This window comes from Thunnus albacares, chromosome 5, assembly GCF_914725855.1.
Source record: "Thunnus albacares chromosome 5, fThuAlb1.1, whole genome shotgun sequence".
Taxonomy (NCBI): domain Eukaryota; kingdom Metazoa; phylum Chordata; class Actinopteri; order Scombriformes; family Scombridae; genus Thunnus; species Thunnus albacares.
The window spans coordinates 28810321-28831042 of NC_058110.1; the positions used below are offsets into that span (position 1 = coordinate 28810321).

The window sequence follows — 20722 nt, forward strand, 5'->3', positions numbered from 1 at the left end:
TTGGCAATAAACTCTGTGCCGCATTCAATACTGGAATGTAATTTAGTACATTGACTAAAATATTGTACTGAATTACAATTTTGAGTAACCTACTTTTTAATACTCTAGTATTTCCATTTTATGCTACTTTATACTTCTAATTCACTACATTTAAAAGGAAAATAATGTACTTTTTACTCTACAACTCCATTTATCTGACATCTATTGTAACTAGTTAGATTTTACATGCAAAATATATGATAAATGTATAAAATATCATGCATGTTTTATATGATTATATGATATGTTTTATAGATTAACCTGCTCAACAGCATACCAGTATAAAGTTGTTAAATTTAGCTCAACCTCAACCAGCTACAACCTCAAAGTTTTGATTACACATTAATAAGTTTATTATATTAATCCAATGCTGTAATATATAATAATAAATTATTCTGAAGGGGCTCATTCTGTATAATGATTACTTTTACTTATATTGTGGTATTGCTATGTTTACTAAAGTATTTGAGTAGTTCTTCCACCACGGGCCACACTTCATGAACCTCTAAACGTGACTTCTTCCCTGCCAGACAAACAGTGCATCTGTTGCCTGCAAAGACAAAATTGTGCTGAATAAAGTAACAATGCAGCAGCAGTGTGAGCTCAAATCCTCTGTTCAGTTAAAAAATGCACGGGAGTAGAGAAATTTTACAGATTTGGCAGGCTATTGCATAAGATATTTTGATTTTGGTAACCACACAAAAATAATATGTCACCATAGCCAGATTCATGTGCTTGGGGGCCTCCGGGGAAAAATGCTACTGGACCCTTGTTACAGGGGCATTTCACTGATTTTATGAAGCTTCGTTTACTCGTCATAAGGATTACCACTCAGCCCGTGAAGACAGTTGTATAATGTCTTCTGTAGCTCTGGAGGAGCTTTCTAAAGTCTGTGGTAAAATGTGGTGATCTGATTTAGTTTTAGTTTAGTTTATCAGGTCAAATAATGAAAGTTTTTGACAGGACCAATGTGAAGGCCCTCATCATGTCAGTTGATATTGTATATTAGTGGTGCATATTCTCAGGTTTCCAGTGGTAACCAAGCACTATTTCCAAAGCTCAAACTTCATATTATTATGTCGGGTTGAAAGTTACATGAGCAAAATACTCCCTCATGACTAAAACATCCACTGTAGGAGTTAAGATACTATTGGGCTATATCACAGTTTGGATTAAGATAGTGGTTCGACCTGCTCTTTATTTAGTTTCGGGGAAGTTTACAGTCCAGCAAGTCCAGCCAAACTGGGGTGAGATAGGGTGACATTTACCAAACTCATTGGTCATTCCTCATCCTCAAAATCTTTTCTCTTATAAAAATGAAACATAGTGTTTGAAAATACAAACGTAGAAGCGTAAATCTAACCTGTTGCTTGTATGTGTTTCTATAGCATGCATCCAAGGTTATCGAACATTTAGAATAACATTTTTGATACATTTTTTAAAATAATATTGTACTGGGGCTAAATAGGTAATACTTGATGACTAATCATCTCTACACTACAATACACAAACAAGCTCCCCTTTTATTTTACATGTCTTCAAGTCATCTATGGTAAGGATGCTGACTATTTGCTTTAGCCTCATGTCTTTTATCATTATATTGTGCATATTTTTACTGTTTTTTTTAATGAATTAGCTGGAGACAGTTTTCAATCAACTCGCAAAGTTTTAGTGTTAGCGTTAACTGACACTCACTAGCTACAGCTGATAGAATCCGCTAACCAAAGTCATTGTTTAAAGGACGGGATCACAACTTTTCAAGTGTGTCTTAAAACAACAGTCACGCTGTAATCGTTCCTCCTGTTCATACTGGCTATTAAAAGATCCCCTTCAAATGTGTTTTCAATGTGAGTGGTGGGGGCCAAAATCCACAGTGTGTGCACGCAGTCATTTAGTGCAAAAGTTGATGTGAAGCTTATGTGAGGCTTCAGCAGTCTGAGTTAGTCATATCAAGTGGATATCTGTCACATTTACAGTCTTTTTAGCATCAAATTCCTTATCTGAAGCTTCATATTAGTTTCAGATAAACTTTTAACTACATTTTTGCACAGAGAGAGGACTGTGGATTTTGTTCCCCCCTCATCTACATTGTAAGTGCATTATGAAGGGATCTTCTAATGGTCAGTATGAACAAGAGGAATGATTATATAAATAAATAAATAAAAACATTTTTCAATATTCATTTAGGCTCCTGACTGTCATTTTAAGACACTTAAAAAATTGTTAGCCTGTCCTTTAAAGGACCAGTGTGTAGATTTAGGGGGATCTATTGGCAGAAATGGAATATAATAAGTATGTTTTAATTAGTGTATAATCACCTGAAAATAAGAATCATTGTGTTTTCATTACCTTAAAATGAGCCCTTTGTATCTACATAAGGAAGAAGGGTCTGTCAACACGCCCCCCACCCCTCCTAGCCCCAGTGTTGTCACCGTAACGGCATGTTACATGACACACCCCCCTGACCCCTGACCCCTAACCCTAACCATCCCCCTCCTCATGCCTAAACCTAACCAAGTGGGCGTGTCATGTAGTGAAGTGGGTGTGTCATGTAGATGCAGCAGCTCCGCAGACAGACCTACTTGACATAGGGAAGCAGGTCCTCTTCCACTGAGCCCGCCATGTAGCACCACATTTCTACAGTAGCCCAGAAAGGACAAACCAAACACTGGGTCCAGAGAGGGCCTTTTTTGTGTTTTTTTGCAAGTTGCGCGGCCACCGTTTTCTCTTACACTTGGAAGAGGGGGTTGTGGGGAGGTTTATTCTGTTAGTTGCAATTTGCAACCTCACCGCTAGATGCCACTAAATCCTACACACTGGTCCTTTAAATTAGCTGACAAAATCTGTGGTTGCTAAGAATGAAAAGCCTAGGTTTTTTCACAACTTTTTAAAAAACAACCTTAACAAAAAACAGTGTTTTAAACGTATGTATGAATTCCGAGTGGTAAATGTTGCTAATAATCAGTCGTTCTCATTGTAAACTACCGTTAAAAATGTGCTGTGTGAGAACAGACATCTTGGCTTAGCAACGGTAACTAAGGGGGGCGGGGCTTTTGACTTTTTGGAGGCTCAGCGGCAGTTAGCCTGTTTTGGACGGTTGGCAACGGTTAATGTTACAAGGACTTCTAGCTTAATTTCTAATCTCCTGTTCCTTGTGGAATGAACAGAAATTAGCATTTTTTAAATTATGTGCTTCACTCTTCTTGACTTTTTTCAAACACAAAACAGTGTTTAAACAAAAGTGTGAATTCCGAGTGATAAATGTACCTAAATATCAGTCGTTATCATTGTAAACGACCGTTAAAAATGTGCTGTGTGAGAACAGACATATTGGCGTAGCAACGGTAACTAAGGGGCCGGGGCTTTTGGCTTTTCGGGGGCCCAGCGCCAGCCAGCCTATTTTGGACGGTTAACAATTAATGTTACAAGGACTTCTAGCTTAATTTCTAATCTCCTGACCTTTGTGGAATGAACAGAAATGAGCATTTATGTGCTTCACTCTCCTTGACTTTTCTCTAACATAACCTTTCTTATACTAAAAGACAAGGACAGACGTTTGGATGTAGCACCTCTGGCCTGTGTTGTTACTGTGTTTGAATGGCCGTGTTGTTGCTGTTTTCTGGCGCCTCTAGCGGCAACTGTGACTGAGCCGGCCGAGGAGAAAAACTGCATCGACTCTTTGTGGATCCAGGTTGTGTGAATGAATGGAGGGGAGCCGATGGTTGCTCGGAGGGGGCGAGAAGAAGACGCAGCGGACGATATGTGTTCAACTTCAGCGGCATGTTGTGTAAAGTTGATAGAAGAAGATCCGCTTATGGACTCGCTGCTTTAAAAGCCCTGAAGATGGTTTTATCCTCGTAATCCCTTTCCCCCCATATACTGATCCGTACCGGCCAACCTTTACCAACAGACGTTTTTCGTTGGACATCGAGGAGATTTCTCTTTTTTTGTGTGTGCAGCCAGCAACAGGTTATTTCCAGCTCACCGCGGGCGTCCAGCCTGCTGCTGCACCTCAGCGAGCATTATATCCACGTTAACTTCACGTTTTACGAACCGAGGGATGCTTTTTTGCCACTCTTCTCCGCGCATTCACCGTGATGTGAGTTGCAGCTTTGTGCTCGCCACCGACCAGATCTTCCAAGGCTGAGCGCACTGCGTGTTAAAGAAAAGGGCGACAGGCAGAAATGAGGAGAATATGAGCATGCCATAGAGACGAGACTGCTAATCTTAACATCGCTGAGTGATAAAGCTGTGAGGCGGCCACACCGACAGACAGACCTGCGGAGGAGCTGGTGTTGGCGGAGGGCTTTCTTTTCAACAAGGATCGCATGCATAGATGGTGCCAAACAAGTGGAGCATGAATTCAGTTCTGCACAAATCGCCACCAAGGAGCTGGCTTGGTCTCAGATTACGACTCAGTAAGTAAAAAATTCATGAAGTCAAGCTATTTATCAGCCTTTGCATATTAATGCCACTTGGCAAGCTGTTGGATAAGTTTTAAAAAAAATGAGCTTTTCTTCTTTAAGAAAGTGTAATTCACTGAGTTGGGAACAGAGGAGCTCTCATGACTTTGATCCACCAGATCTTTGTTTTCAGGCTCCATCCTCCAGTCATCAGAGTTAATGGCAGCATTTGGCAAGTGACCCGAACAATTATCCCAGCTGGATGCAGAGGTATTTTAGTCAGGGAGGACAGTACACTCTGATCCCAGACATCTCCTCAATGATGAAGGGTCCTGGGACAACTCTGCGTACACTCAGATGATAAATATGACCTCTTGTAAATTTCCAACCAACAATATTTATTACATTTTTCCCTCCAGACTTGCCATCTATCCTCCCCTCTCTTTCCCCAGCTCACAATTCAGATCAAAGCACAATTTTTCTAGGGCTGCAACTAATTATTTTAATAATTGAGGAATCTGCAAATGATTTCCACCATTAATTGATGAATTGTTTGCTTTATAAAGTGCAATTTCCCAGAGCTCAAGTTGACATGTAGACAAATATTCACATTCGAGAGCTTGGAGCCGGTGAATATTTGGCTCTTCTGATTTAAACAATCACAGAAATTGATGCCAATTAATATTCTCTCAATCATTGCTAATTAAATGTTTTAACTCCCGACTTTTCACAGAAGCAAGCTCCAGCTTTTAGCTCTTTCTCTCATAGGTTTTACATATGCAATGTACATGTTAAAGGGTTCGTACAGTAAGCAAAGTGAGCATGGAGTTAAAGTTTAGCAGCCTTAATTGGTTGAGTCTGGAACCCTTTAGTGTTCCAGGCCACCGGAGTCTTAAGCCTGTCTTAAACACACGGGTCTAATCTGGGAGCAGATGTCTTGTCTGGTCTCTGTCCACCTCCAAAAAACAAAAACACAGACAAGAAATCCCAGATTTTACTCACTGATTAGCTGATGATGATGTTAAAGTGTCAGTCATCATAAAAGAGGACGTCTGTAGAAGAATCTGTGTTTAGTCTAAAGCCAGATATTAAATTTTGGTCATTTGATGCTCCATCGTATGTGTCAACAACTGTTTGAAAATGAGTTTGACTGCAGATATTTGACAGATGAACTCCACTGTTAAATTAGCTAATACAAGGTCCAATTACTAGCTGTTCTGGAGCTTTCAATCATGTCACATGATCTTCATTAGCAGACAGAATTTTCTATGGAATCGTAGATGTTCGAATTACTCATCCGTGTTGGCCGTAAAGATGAGGTTCAGACGTCATTCTTGACCTTGGAAACAGCAGTTGACAAAACAATCTAATCACAAGGTCCATTTGCTGTAATAGCTGTTCTGGAGCTTTTCATCATGTCACATGATCTTCATCAACAGATGCGAGTTTGCATGGAATCATAGATGTTCAAATTTCTCATCCGTGTTGGCTTTAAAGATGAGGTTCAGATGTGATTCTTGATCTTGGAAACAGCAGTTGACAAAACAGTCTTATCACAAGGTCCCTTTAGTGGCTGTTCTGGAGCTTTTGATCATATCACATGAGCTTCATCAGAGGATGGAGTTTGCATGGAATATATAATATTTTCTGAGCACTTTAAGCACTTTAAACACATAGATGTTGGCTTTAAAGATGAGGTTCTTGAACAGCAGTTGGGGGAAAAAACGGTCTCACCACAAGGTCTGTTCAGTAGCTCTCGTGGAACTTTTGATCATATCACATGATCTTCATCAGTATTTGAAATGTTTTTTCTGAGGAGTTTAAGGACTTGTTATCCATGTTTGCTTTTAAAGATGAGGTTCATACTTCACTCTTAACAGCAGTTTAGAAAACAGTCTGACCACAAGGTCCATTTAGTAAAAGTTTTTGAGGTTGTGATCATCACAAGATCTTCATCAGCCGACACTTTGCTCATAAAGTGTTCAAAAGTCATGCAGCATTTACTGATAAATACAGCTGATATTGCTTAGAAAATCCTAACATTTTTTCAGATTAAAAAGCCTATTTTTAGACAGTAAGTGTAAAACATGAGGTTATTTTCCCTCCAAAAAAGTATTTAAGATCAAAGTCCAACTTGTACAATTTAGACTTACAGTCAAAACACCTCATTCAGTAACTGCTCTGGAGCTTTCAATTGCATCATGCAATCTTCCTCAGAAGACGGAGTTTGCCCAGTTGTCATAAATTTAATTAGAGTATAAATTTTTCTGTTGACTTTAAGGACTTTCTGTCAGTGCTGACATTAAAGTTCATACATGACCATGACCATGGAAACGGCAGTTGACAGTCTCACCTTGAAGCGCTCAGAAAAATGGAAATAACGCCATGACAACCGGGCAAAGTCAATCTGCTGATGAAGATCATGTGATTCAGTGTTTTCTCAGCAGAGTTTGTGGGAGTTTTAATCTGAAAAAGCTGCAGAGCTCTGAGGGAACATTTGGAGCGTTCAGTCTTCAAGTCAACAAGGCTGCAACGCTCAAGCCTGACTAGACTGGTATAATCTGGGTGCATATGGTGTGTGTGTATGTGTATGTGTGTGTGTGTGTGTGTGTGTGTGTGTGTGTGTTTGGGATTTTGGCCTGGCTCGTGGCTTGTTACAGTTCAAACTTCCTTCTTCAGACTGTCTTTCCATTGTTTCACTTTGTTCCCGGCAGTAATTTCCTTTCTCTTTTCCCTTCTTTGCTGTTCTGCCTTTTCCTGATGGCGCTCCGGGTCACAGTTTGCTCTGCTTTTTGTTTTTCTTTCTCATCTCCAACTGCTCAAGAATAATTCATGTGTGTTGTTGCAACTCATCTCTATATTTTTTTTGCATGACAACCTTTATTTGTTTTATAAAGGCCCTGCACTGCGTTTGATGTTGCTAACACGCTAGGCTCAGTCAGAGCTTTTTCATTGCTCTGGTGGTAATGTTGATTGTATTCTTGGCCTTAGAGACTGCAAGTTGACTGCCATTTCTTTTACCACAGTAAATATCTGCTAAACCTTGTTTTTTTCTCCTTGATTGAACGTAATATAGGGTGTGGATTATAATGGAAATCAAATCAAGCACTAATGCAATGACTCTCTGTTCCTCTTCCTCGTGTCTGCCCCCAAAATTAATGTCCTTCCTTGAATCACATCAATTCCGCTTCCTGTATGTGTGATTCACTATAGCAGGGAGTTCATAAAGGTCCCGTGGAACACAAAAATGTCTTTTTAATTTCATTTACGACATAAAATTCAACTCAACTGAACACCACTGTGCCAGTTTTCTATTTCTTTTTCAGGGGGAGCCCTGCTGTTTGTTGTTGTTCCTTCTTTATAGACTTTATGTTCTGAATGTATTTTTCAAATATATGTTTTGTTTTACCTGCCATTTATGAAAATTGAATTGAAATATTATGCTTCCAATATTTTAAGCTAGGTAAGTATATACACTCACTAAGCACTTTATTAGGAACACCTGTGCAATGTAATGCAGTCCAGTACAACAGCTGTGCCATAAATTCAACTTTTATGAAGCTTTTACATTTTCAGTTTTTGTTGACATTGTCAAAAATTCTACTTTGTTTATTATTGAGGTTGTAGTGGTGGTGGTGGTGTACTGGAGTGCATTATATTGAAAAGTGATCCTAATATTTTGTCCACCATATTGTGGGGAAGGGGGGTAAATTTGAAGCTTTTCTGTGTCATACCTGACAATAAGTTGAATATCTTTGGATTTTTTACTGTTGGTCAGACAAAGCAAGACCTTTGATTACATCACCTTGAATGTTCGGAAATTATCGTGACTCAGCCGCTCCCAAGTGGAACATAATGAGAGCCCATGAATGAGAGTGTAGCAGCACCACAGTCAACTGAGTGACACATTGTGTTTTTATTTCTCACAATAACCATTCAAATTAATTTTGCTTCTTGTGCTAGGGTGCTACACACAGCATGGCACGGCTATACTATCCTAACCATGCTAACTAGCTGCTAAATGATCGGTCGCGTCCCTTTGTATCCGTGGATTGTTTTTAAAACACAAGCTGCTCTCAGACTGCTGGAAGCCGTAAGAAGCCCAGCTGGGTTTATCTGGGTTATCGGTGAGATCTGCTCCGTTAGCCTGGGTCAGTCTACCTACTCTAGCTTGTCTTTGGAGTCAAGCTGGGTGGACATCAGCAGCCAGCCATGTTAGTGCTGGAGTCTCCGTGTGACATGCTTAGACGTCTCAATGACAAATGCCAGTTCAGTCGGTTTGCATAAAATCAAACCAGTTTAAGCTTGTACACGGGACCAGACCAGCAAAACCAGAAACTGACCCAACCCTGCCTACCGTTGATGTTGAGTAACCACAACTGGATGATATAAAAATAGAAATGATCACCGAACCCTATTGGGAGTGGTATCGATCTTCTCATCTTAAAGCTGCAGTGCCTGACTTTTGTCTCCCCCTTCTGGCAGTGAGAATAATTACAAAAACACTGTAGATGTGCTTACGTCATAGGCTGTGTCTGTGCACGTGACTGAGCAGCATGGCAGAAAGATCTTCCTATTACTCTGTCTTGTATTAAATTACAAAAAAAAGAAAGGAAAAAAGAAATCAGCTCTCACATTGGAGCCGGCTCCTATTGTTCACTTAAAGGAGCCGCCTCATAGATCCGACTCGTTCGTGACCGACACATCACTGACCGAGCATAGGTGAATATCACATTACACAGATAGAACAGGTGTTGTGGGGAGGTTGTCATTCCTCCAGCTTCTAAACTCAGTGCCTTCTACACTTCACTACAGTGTCAGTTTTACTGTTTTCAGTCACAGATGAAGTCATTGTCATAAACATGCCCACAGCTGGAGGCCATTCCCCTGACCCCTTCTCTCACGTTTCTCTTCCCATCATCCTTTTCTCTTACAAAGGTCTTCTTGAACACTTGGGGAAAAAGGCAGCTAGTGAACAGAAGCTGATACTGTTCAACTACTCTTAACTCTTTGTCTCTTCTTACCCTTATTCTCAGCACTTTGTGTAGCTCTTATTCTCATTTTTGTTGGACAGTGCTTCACAGCAGAAGACTTGTTTTTTTGGGGTTCAAATTTCAGATGGTGTACAGCACAGCTTTTTGCCCTGAGGGGTATCCCCTGTCCTCTTCTTACTCTGCAATTTGCATCATCAGACAGGGAACAAGCTGTTGGGCTGTGCTTTGCATTTTCAGTTAATTTGCATATAGAATTGCTTGTAAATGTGGTCATTGATCAGTTTTATTCTTTACGTTTGGACTAAAGTCTTCAATTTAGCTAATTTTAGACAAATTCAGATAACTAATATAATTAAAAATACCTATCTGCACATCTGCACTGTCCAAAACTGAGCTGCTTCCCTTCAACTCATACAGTAGATAATTAGAGAGGCTATGTTAAGGTCATACACACACACACACACCTTTTTTAACTCTAGAAACATAACAGCAAAAGTTTATCTCCCAGCGTGTCCTTCCACACTTATAACCTCCACCCCGGCTAAATGACTGTTTATGGATATTGCAGCCTTCCATATGACAATAACTGTACTTTTAGGGAATAAGTGTTTTTGATTCCTGTTGACTCTGTTATTGGCTTCTCAAAGGCAGCCCCCACTGCAATTTTAACCAGATTGTTTCAATTATGGGATTATTCATATCAACAAGTTTAAAGAGTGGTTGTTTGTCCCTCTGAACTGCTGGTTTAAGGATGGACTGTTAAATTACACGTCTCGTCATAATTCACTCGTTGGGGATGGTCCTTGCACACTCTCTTCTTGCAGCAGGATTCTGATATATCAGTGTTTAGGTTATCATCAAAACAAAATGAGAATACTTCTGTTGATAATATGGTAAAATAAACCTGTTTTGTTTTATTAGGTTGTCTTTTAAATCTGGGCATTCACTACCTACCATTTACTGTAATTGTATGAAGTCTTCCAGATTCTTTTATGGTTTGGGATGGCGATGTCTGTCCACCACTTTGGTCCAGACTGCAATATCTCAAGAACTATTGGATGGATTACCGTGCAATTTTGTGCAGACATTTATGATATCCAGACTATGTTATCCCCTGACTTTTCCTCTAGCACTACCAGCAGGTAGACATTTTGGTTTTTTAATGAAATGTCTGCAACTGTTGGACAGATTGAAATTTGCTACAAATATTCATGTCATGCCCATCAGGATGAATTGTGTTTTGTTGATTCCTTAACTTTTCATCTAACGCCATCATCTGGTCTAAATGTTAATTTGTCCAGTACTTTCATTTAGAGATGCAACTATTACTACAACTATTATTTTCATTATTGAATAATCTACTGATTATTTTCTTGATTAATAGATTAAAAGGTGTCATCATTAGATTGTTTGTTACGTTTGACCAACACCCAAAGATATCCAGTTATCTTTCATGTAAGAAGAGTAAAAGCAGCTAATTCTCAAATTTGAGAAGCCAAAATCATCAAATGTTTGCCTAATAAATGACTAAAGCAATTAATGATTATCAAAATAGTTGCCAATTATTACTTTGTCGATTGACTAACTGATAAATCAACTAATTGTTTCAGCTCTACTTTGAATTGTAACCTATTACCTGCCAAAACTGACATTACCATTAGTCTCACCTATACTGTGTGTTTAGTGCTAATTAGCAAATGTTAGCATGTTAACACGTTAAATTAAGATGGTAAACATAAAAACGGGTTATTCCAATAAGCTATTATTATACCTGCTACAGTTATTAAACAGGTATAACATGTTATACCTGTCAAACATCAGCATGTTAGTATTGTCATTGGTAGCATGTTAGCATGCTGACATTAGCATGAAGCTCAGAGCACTGCTGTGTCTACATACAGCTTCACAGAGCTGCTGCAGACTCTCTAGAGTCTTTTTAGGAGCAAGATGGTAGTTATGCAGATGAATAAATGACCAGGTACAAGCTGTACTTATTACTCTCTGCATCCGAGATAAAGATACAGACAGTCTGTCTGGAAGAAGTTTGTAGAGTGTTTGCTGGAGATCATTAGCATTTTTCTCCCTTAAAGGACTCACACACAGAAGTCTTAAACTTTTTCTAATCTTAGCTGGCTGGCGAAGGGTTAACCTCGGGCCTGTTTGATGGGCCACCTTGCTAAATATAACCTCAAACCTCCTCCACATGGGCACGCACAAGCCTTCAACTGCACTCCCTCTGTCAACACTCTGGCTCATACACTTTTTTCCCCACTGTGCACACACACTCCAGCAGGCTCATTTACAGTCTTGTCGTACTGCACCCGCTCACACACTCATTTCTCAACACACCATTAATACTTTAGTGAGTGTGATTCTATTGAGAAGCCAGTTCATTCAGGCGAGGCACACTAGGAGCTGCTATTTCTGTCCTCACATTAAAATAAATTAGACATAGTTGAGCAACAACATTAGCTACCGGTCTATTGATGCTCACTCAGAGTGTGTGTTTACTGGAACTAGAAAACCGATGATGTATTAGAAGAAAAGTTTAACATTTTGGGAAATACTGCTCTTTCATCTGTCCGTTTTAAATATGAAGCTACAGCCAGGATATGGTTAGCTTAGCTTAGCATGAAGACTTTGACCAGGGGGGAAACAGCTAGCCTGGCCCTGTGCAAAGGATAAAAATACATCTACTAGCACCATTAATGGATGAGGAGATTTCTGTAAAATAATTATCCTAATATTTATTCATTCATTTTCAAGTGTCAGTGAGGAAGCTGTCAGCCTTGAAGGTCCTTGAAGGTATCAAGATGATGTTTGCCCTAAACTGCTGGATGCCACATTTGTAATGATCTAAATAGTCTGACAAGTGAGAAGCAGCTGTGCATTCTGCTAACTCTTCTCTCATGTTTTATGTATTTTTTTCTTTAATCTTCAGGGCGGATGACAATGTTCCATGCAGATGATTTGTAACACTTTAGTCATTTAAAGGAGCACTCCATCAATTTTCAGTTTACTCGTAATGAGAAGCAAACTCTGAACTCGTGAAAACAGTTGTTTTATATCTGCTGTTGCTCTGGAGCAGCTTTGTCAAGTCAGAAAAAATAAGCATGACGATGTTATCAAGGTTATTTTTTTTCTCATTTTTTTTGGCTCGGGACTTAAAATTTTTAAGAAGGAATCCGCTCTTTAAAAATGAGGGTTAGAAAAATGAGGGTGAAAGATGCTTCAATTGCATGATGGGAAATGTAGGATCCAGTGTTTTTGGAGTTTGACCCACACTAGAGACTAAATGTCAGGGTGTCTTGCCCTCTGCTACTTCAATTTTTACTTTTCTGTCTTTTAAATCTGTCTCTGACAAGTTCCCCAACTTTATGAATGTATAATACTAAATTGCTGGAGAGAAAAACACAAAAACTTAGTATTCAGAACTCTGTATATGGAATATGTGTCTGTGGTGCAGGGTTTTTCCTGGCTCAGAATGGGCCTTTGGGGGGTGACTATGCATGACAGTAAGCATGATCAGTCCGCGTACAGTAAAGGCAATGAGTCTGTGTTACCTCATTTGACAGAAATGTATGCATTTTCCTGTTATTTCTGACGATTTGATGAACAAAAATGTCTATTATGCTTGAGTAAATGAAGCCCCAATTAACAAAACTGGTTAAAAAAAAATTATTACAACATTGGAAGAGTAAGTTTGAGAAAGAGGGGTGTGGGATTTAGGCGAGGGGTGCAGGAGGCAGGACATGACACAAAAAGCATCAGCGTTTTTAAGCTTTTCACCAGAGATAAAGCAGCTTTTATTGTATGAGAAATCACAGGAAGTCGTCTCTCCCATTTGGGCTAGCTTCACAGAGGAGTGTTCAGGCCCAGTCAAAACAATACAGCTTAGCTGGCTGTGCTTTATCCACCATCAGCCACATATGTAAAATATAGTGGTTGGATGAGAGGGGAGTTGACTGCTGGAAGTCAAAGACGTCGCATTTAAGTTTATGTTCTGCTTGTTCAACAGTTGTTTGATAGATTACCATGAAACACATCTGGAGAGGATTTGAATTGTTATTTTTATTCTCAATTCTTATCAATTTGGTGCTGGTGATTTTCCTTTGGTGCTCACTAAAAACCTCTTAGGGGTGCACCAAAAAATTCCACTATACTGGAAACACCCAGTGGTGGAAAAAAGTGATTCACCTACATCCTGGTAGATGTTACTTAACACTTTAGCTCTGTGTTGGGATGACTATACATAAACCAGCACACAGCTGCAAGAGCCCCCAGCTGTAGAAAGAATATGTTTCGGTGTTTTCACAGCATAGAGTCCATTCAATTGGTATAACAAGATTTTTTCATGGTCTAAATATTCTATGAGTGAGGTCAGATCAAAAAACACTGAATGCTTGAGTACTTGCACCACAACCAAGGCAGGTACATTCCGGGCCTTGAGGCAGTTGGAAAAAGTGTCTTTATATTAAAGGGTGATCTGATGGATGCTGATGAAAGCGAGCCAGTCTAATACCTCCTCTGCTCCCCTCTTTGTTTCTGCAGTAGGTGGAAATTGGCCCTTGTATTTGCAGCCCAGTTCTCATGCTGCACGACTGCTCTCCTTATTAAAAGGGAAGCCGCGTGCTCAAAGCTGCTTCAGATTATTACCATATGTCTGCAAAGCCCAGAGCTGAGCAGCAAACCGGCTTCCATCCTACCCTCTAATTTCTTATCCCAAAATTGGACATGTGGGTCGTTGTGTGTGACAACGTCCCTCCCTTCCCCCGGCCGGCGCAGTACATTCTCACAGTATTTCTTCTCCCATTTTAGATGCATAATAGCAGTGCATCAGCCTTTAAGCAACACTGGGGAAAATATTATGCCTTGACTTGACATATCTAGCTGCATGTTGTCTTAACCCTTCAGCTGTTCAATTATATTAGAGAAATGGAATGCATTTTCTCAGTTAAAGGATATGGCTGGTGATTTTCTCTATTTTTCTTAATGTCAACAAACATCATGTGCAGAGCCAAACCAAGAATGAAGTGATCTACTTACAAGTATTGTGTGTGTATCCAAAGCTTGATTATCTTATTCCTCTGAACCTTAGACATCTGTTGTCGTCCAAAAACGATTGAAAAACATGTCAGTGAGCCACACTGTTGCACTGGGTGACATGTTCCTTCATTACGAAGAGTTTAGACACATTATTTTGTTTTCAAACAGCTCCAAAGACTAATAACCACGATCACGTTTTCAGTCACAGGAGAGTGGTTGTGTGTAAGGCACGCTGTAGTTCTGTTTACAGAGCTTTGCTAGCTTGTTGTGCTACATATCACAACCTCCTGACTTTGTATTGAAGTTCTTTGAGAAATTTACAATGTGATAACAAAGTCAAGGTTGTGACATGTAGCACAACAAGCTACACAGAACTACTCTCCAGAGACCAAAAACGTGATCGCTGTTATTAGCCTTTGGAGACATTTTTAAAGAAACAAACGTAACTGTAATCTTCGTGGTGAAGGAACATGTCACCCAGTGCAACTGTGTGACTCCCTGAAGTGTTTATAATGGACAACAACATAGGTCTACAATAAAGAGGAATAAGATATATCAGGCTTTGGATACACACACAATATTTGTAAGTAGATCAGCTCATTGTTGGTTTGGCTCTGCACATGAGATTTGTTGACAGAAAATTGCCAGCATTATTCTTTAACTGAGACAATGCATCATAAGTTGGTCACCAAATGGTCATTTGGAGTTTTTCATCTCCAAGAGGCCAATGTGTGCATTGTCCCTCCACAGAAATAACTGATGTCAGTCGCTGCATAACTGAGCTCAGTCATCACAGAGCTGGTGCATTCATAAAAAGGAATAAATCATCCAGGAGACATAAAGGGCGCGGGCACTAATTCATGCAGAAAAATGTCAGACCATTACAGTTTGCGCAAAATATAAAGAAAGTCCACTCTGGATGTAGGAGGAGGTTTAAAAGAGATCTTTGTGTCACCCAGTCCAATAGCCATTGGCCCAGATTACCCGTCCCAGCATGCAACTCACCTCTGCATGAATACAACACTTGTCTGATGGAGTGGGCCGAAAGCCCCCCTATCGTCAAGAGATCCTACACAGGGCTTTAACATTAGCAGCTTGCCTCACACACAAGTTTTGCACAGTTTGGGGAATTTTACCATGGATAAAGTTGAGGCTCAAGGAAGGAAGCTTGCTGCAAGAGATATGTTTGCAACACTTTTTTTAGCAGTTGGATGTCTGTAATTTAGGCAGAAAAAGCTCTTATATGGATTAGAAGAGGACACTGTAGCATTTTGGTGGGCGGCTTTCACTCGATGATTAGTGGAGAACTGAAAAATCTACGGAATCAACAGGAAGAGGCACTGAAAGGAAGGTTCAGAGACATGTGTTAGTGTTTGCTTTGTGGAAAGAAGTATGGTCAGTTATATCACCTGCTGCCTACTTAAGACTTGCCTGTTAAAACCTGGATGGCAGGGATAAAGCTTATTCCAGGTTTAGAATCAATAATATGGTCCCCTGGAGATGTAATGGATTGTACTTGAGGGAAATCTGTTTGCACACTTGGACTGGCCTCACTTGAAGTGCAGTCAGACTTGGACAGAAGGTTCAAAGCAAGTGATTTGCAGCTTAGCTGGATGAGGTAATTGTGCAGGTGGAGATTTTGAATGAACATATTGGCAGTTGGCAGAGAATAAAGTTGAGCTGGGCTGGCAGGTTTGTTATTTTTAAAGATGTTTAATGAGAGGGAAGTATTGATTGCCTGCAGAAGTTCAGATCATTATTATTTTGGGGGGGGGGGGTCATGGGCTGGTTAGGCTTATCAGTTTCATAAGTGATACTAAGTTATAGGGTAGTGATTTGAATAGTTAGGTTAAATATCAATTGCCATATAGTGGTTGGTAGCTGGTTTAATAATGTTCCTGTACTGGAAGAAGCGTGGTGCGTATGAGCTGGAGGCACTGCCGTCCTCTCTCACTCAAGTTGGAATAGAGCGCTACTCTTGGTCCTCATCCCTGGACGGCATCCATGATCTGTGTGGTAAGCTGGGTGGATCACCTGACTAAGTGGTGGCTTTGTGTTTGTGTGTCTCACAATGAAATGGGAGGCTGGATGGTGGATTGGTTTGTGTTTGTCCATCTGTTTTTATTTTTGATCATTTCAAATGCCTCATATACCACATTTTAAAGTTTGTTTTGGTAAGAAATTCTGAGTAACAAATTAAAATAGAGTAAAGTGTGAAGCAAAGGGTTGAATCTGCAAGTAAACAAGACATTAAAAGGGACAGTTTTACTATGCATTTTAAGTATACACAGATTTTGCTTGTTTTTAAACAGCTCTGATTGGTATTGCATGAAATGGGAATAAGTTGATGACACTTGAGGTGTAATAGTTTTTTTTATTTGATTTCCTTTTTTTTTTTTTAGCTAAGATTGTGGCATGGCTCTGTGGATGCTAATGTTGGACTGTAGGTTGGTCCAAACTGAAATATCTCGACAACTAATGGATGGATTTCCATGTCTCATCAAAATTGCAATTTGTCCAATATACCAAGTCTGCAAAACTGAGATTTCCATCAGCCTCAGCTGTACTTTGTTTGGTGTGAATTAGTAAATGTTAGCATGCTAACATGCCAAACTAAGATGGTGAACATTGTAAATATTACAACTGCTAAACATCAGCATGTTAGCATTGTCATTGTGAGCATGTGGGCATGCTGATGTTTGCACTTACTTCAAAGTGCACCACTATGTCAAGGAACACCCTCACAGTGTCACTAGCACAGCTGTAGACTCTTGTTTCCATTGTTAGGAAGGAATAACAAGCTATTAACTTAGTTGAGTGTTACCTATCATTTCATGTTGGAAATATCTGCCAAAACTTGAACATTATTGAGCGTAATGGAAACTGTGTGTGTAGTTCAGACTTGCTCCACTAAGTCTCGTCTTTATTCTTCTAACGTGACATGGACTGTACTTCGTTACATTTAACATGAATCAGACATCACTTCACATTGTTATGTGTATCTCTACAATCAGATGATCTGGTTCACTTGCATTTTGAGCTCAGGATTTCAGCACCATCATGGAAAGCCTTTTTTTTTTTCCATTGCTCTCTTCTTCCGTGGAAAGCACTCTGTGACCTGGCATGAAGACAGCCTCACATGAGTGAGAAGAGAGGGAAAGAGTGGATGAGAACAGCTCCACAGATGAAATATTTACCACTGAAGAAGTGCATAGCTGAACTGAAATTCTTCCCTGTCTCCTCTCAGTGCTTTTTTTGACGTGGCACAGGGGCACTTGCTTTCCGCTGTGCTGCCCGATTTATGCCATTAGTGAAAGGGAAGTGATAACACAGGGCTGTAGAGGAATGTTCTTCATCCTCTCTGCTCTGCCAGCCGGCCTCTTGGAAATCCGGCTACTTTCTGGTCAGCTTAAGGACGCTGCCTGCTGAGGCAGACCTGTTTGGCAGAGATGGAAAAGAGGAATGCCACAGAGGGAACAGTGAGGCTTTGATCCTTACCTTTTCACCATCTCTGTAATTAGCTCTGAACTTCTCCTGAAAACATTTCCCAACTCTGTAGGAACATTCAGCCTCTGAGCGTCTCATTTAAGATTATGTCCCTTTCTTCAAAACTGAAAAGAATAGAAAGTAGTCCCGTCAAGAGCTGGAAGAACGAATCTATAAATTGATTAGTAGATCAAAAAAAAATTAACCTGCAGCTATTTTGATAATTGGTTCATTGTTTATATCATTTTTCTAGCATAAAAGCCAAACAGTAATTGTTTCCAGATACTTAATCTTGAACATTTTCTGCTTTCTTTGTCGTACGTGATAGTAAACTTTAAACGTTTTGGACTGTTAGTCGGACAAAACTTGACAATTTCAAGATGTTACCTTGGGCTTCAAGAAACTGTGATGGGCATTTTTCACTATTTTCTGACATTTCATAGGCCAAACAGTTATTCAGTTAATCGAGAAAATAATCAAAAGATTAATCGATAATGAAAATAATTGTTAGTTGCAGCCCTATTCCTGTCCAGAGTTGGGGTTTGTTAACAATTTGTCTATGGCTGCAACTGTCTATCAACTATTTTCATTATTGATTAATTTGTTAGTTACTTTCTCAATTGGTTGTTTGGTCAATAAAATGTCAGAAAATGGAGAAAAAATTTGATCACTGCTTTTCAAAGCCCAATATGCAATCTTGTTTTGTCCCAACCGATAGTCTATAACCCAAAGACCTTGGTCCAACGAAAAGAGGTGGTCTTGGTCCGGATCAAACTGAACCATGGTTCGGTTCGTTTCTAGTATGAAAACATTTTTTGGATGGTTTGGACTTTCCAGCATGCTATTGTCAGAACTGTAAGGAAAAATGAGCTGTGATAGCACATTGCGAGAGGACAGTACCAAGTTTTTAATTGAAATATGGTCCAACGACGTTATAAAAAGTCAACAGGAAAAAACCTCATAAAAATACTGAGACTTCCCAGGTATTTTTCAGAGAGGATGAGAGAGAGAGAGGATATGAGAGGACGGGAGAACAATGCCACCTGAAGATAAAGTACTGCCATTGTAATATTATAATGGCAACAAAATGAATCTGTTCATTCATTTTTCTCCATTAATTCAAATGGTGATAGAAGGCTACCTGCCGAATTGACATCATGCCAACATCAGATGCACGCCATCTACAAACCAATCACTGTCAAGTATAGGGAGACGCAGCCCACGTAGGTGATGACAACAGGACATACTGTAGGTATGTCACGTAAAGTTCTCTAGTGCTCTTGCATTATTGCAATGTGACACCAAAAATAAGTGGATCAAAAGTATACAGTTGTTGAAAGTTCCACTATATGTGGCTGAGACAAACTCTATTCAGGCCTACTTTTAACTATTTTATTTAATTAAAATTGAAGAACAATTAACATGTCTTAACATGTTGCACCAGTTTCTGAGGAATTGGCACACCTTGTGCAACGTGTACTAAACGGGAACTGAACCTTTGAGAAGGTTTATGCAAATACAAATAAACACCACAAAACTTAGGAAACCACCTGAAATTCTGAGGCAATACAGTAGCTGTATTCATGCATCTTGCAGAAATCCTTCGATAACAACTTCAAAAAAATTGAATAAGAAGAGGTTCAAAAGTTCCTTGTACTCTGATGAAAGTGACAGATGAGGTAAAGCTCACTATTTTGTGCAAAGTCATGGTAACGTCAGTATGAGAAGAAGAGAGGAGAAGAGGACGAGGCTTTTTCTTTGTAAGAGATCTCTTAAAGACTCTCTTCAATTTGTGTTCTTTTTGTATTTTACTATTTTTGTATTTTTGTCTATTTTTCTAACCCTAACCCCATTTTACTATTTTTTTTTTTTTTTTATCATCTCTGAGGTTCTCTGGTGTTCCTTTTAAGGTAAGAAAAGACGCCTCCCTTGGGATAGGCTGACAGTAGTTTTTGAAATTGATTAGATTAAAATTTATTGACTCCTGTTAAGTTAAAAATTAGTGCTGTGAATGAAATGATAGTGTAATAATGGTTCAGGTTCAGTGACTAATGCTAACATACAGTTGTGCATATGTTAGAGGCCGGATTTCAATACAATATTAATTTGAGGGTTTATAATTAGGAGTCTAATTGGCTAACTGTTAGGGCTAGGGCTCCAAGGCTGGTGACGTAGAGAAGCCAGGCTGAATTCTGGTTCCCTAAGCAAGGCCAGGGTGGTCATGCGTGTAGATTTTGGGAACTATGTTCGATACCTAGGTCAGAGGTAGAGGACAGCCGTCTGTCGATGCCTTATCCACATCGGCAGGGGGTATTGGTCATCTGTAGGACAGAAACCATTTCACAGTGTAACAAAAGCATACAACTTGGTTCGGACTTTCAGGTGTGAAAAGGCTCTTAGTTGAGATCTGTACTTTTGTTGCCTGCGAGGCTGAAACCGTTTTCAGCTATGTTCATGTTGACAACTTGCAGCTCCAACTGAATATTGGACTTAAATTTGTCAGTTGGCCAGAAACAAGGCTCCATAATAACTTGTTTTTGCTTCTTGTTTTCAGTTATTGCAGCTTTTTTTGCAGTTATTGCAAAAAAAAAAAGCACACAAGGAAAACTTTTGTCGAACTGACTCAACATGAACAAACTTAGGTTGGCTGGTAAGTATTAATTTGGGTTTCAGTAAAAAATTTCACTTCATCCCAGCCAGTCTAAAATATCCCCAGTGTACAAGTACAACAGGCATTCCTCAGGTCATACTCAG

The 20722-nt window shown here is 39.5% G+C and overlaps 1 protein-coding gene across 2 annotated transcripts in view; it reads left to right on the top strand.

The window, feature by feature from the left end:
- Nucleotides 1-2970: 2970 nt before the first annotated feature.
- Nucleotides 2971-20722, top strand: part of plekhg5b (pleckstrin homology domain containing, family G (with RhoGef domain) member 5b) — a 76116-nt gene continuing 58364 nt past the window's right edge. Inside the window, exons 1-2 of one of the 2 annotated variants that reach the window (XM_044350659.1) lie at nt 4229-4457; nt 4636-4712. Coding sequence is in view for 1 of the 2 variants with exons in the window: in XM_044350655.1 (XP_044206590.1) it covers nt 4376-4457 (82 nt within the window). In the remaining variant the exon portion in view is untranslated. Of the gene's footprint in view, nt 4458-4635; nt 4713-20722 lie in introns of both variants that reach the window. The other variant, XM_044350655.1, reaches the window with a different exon arrangement.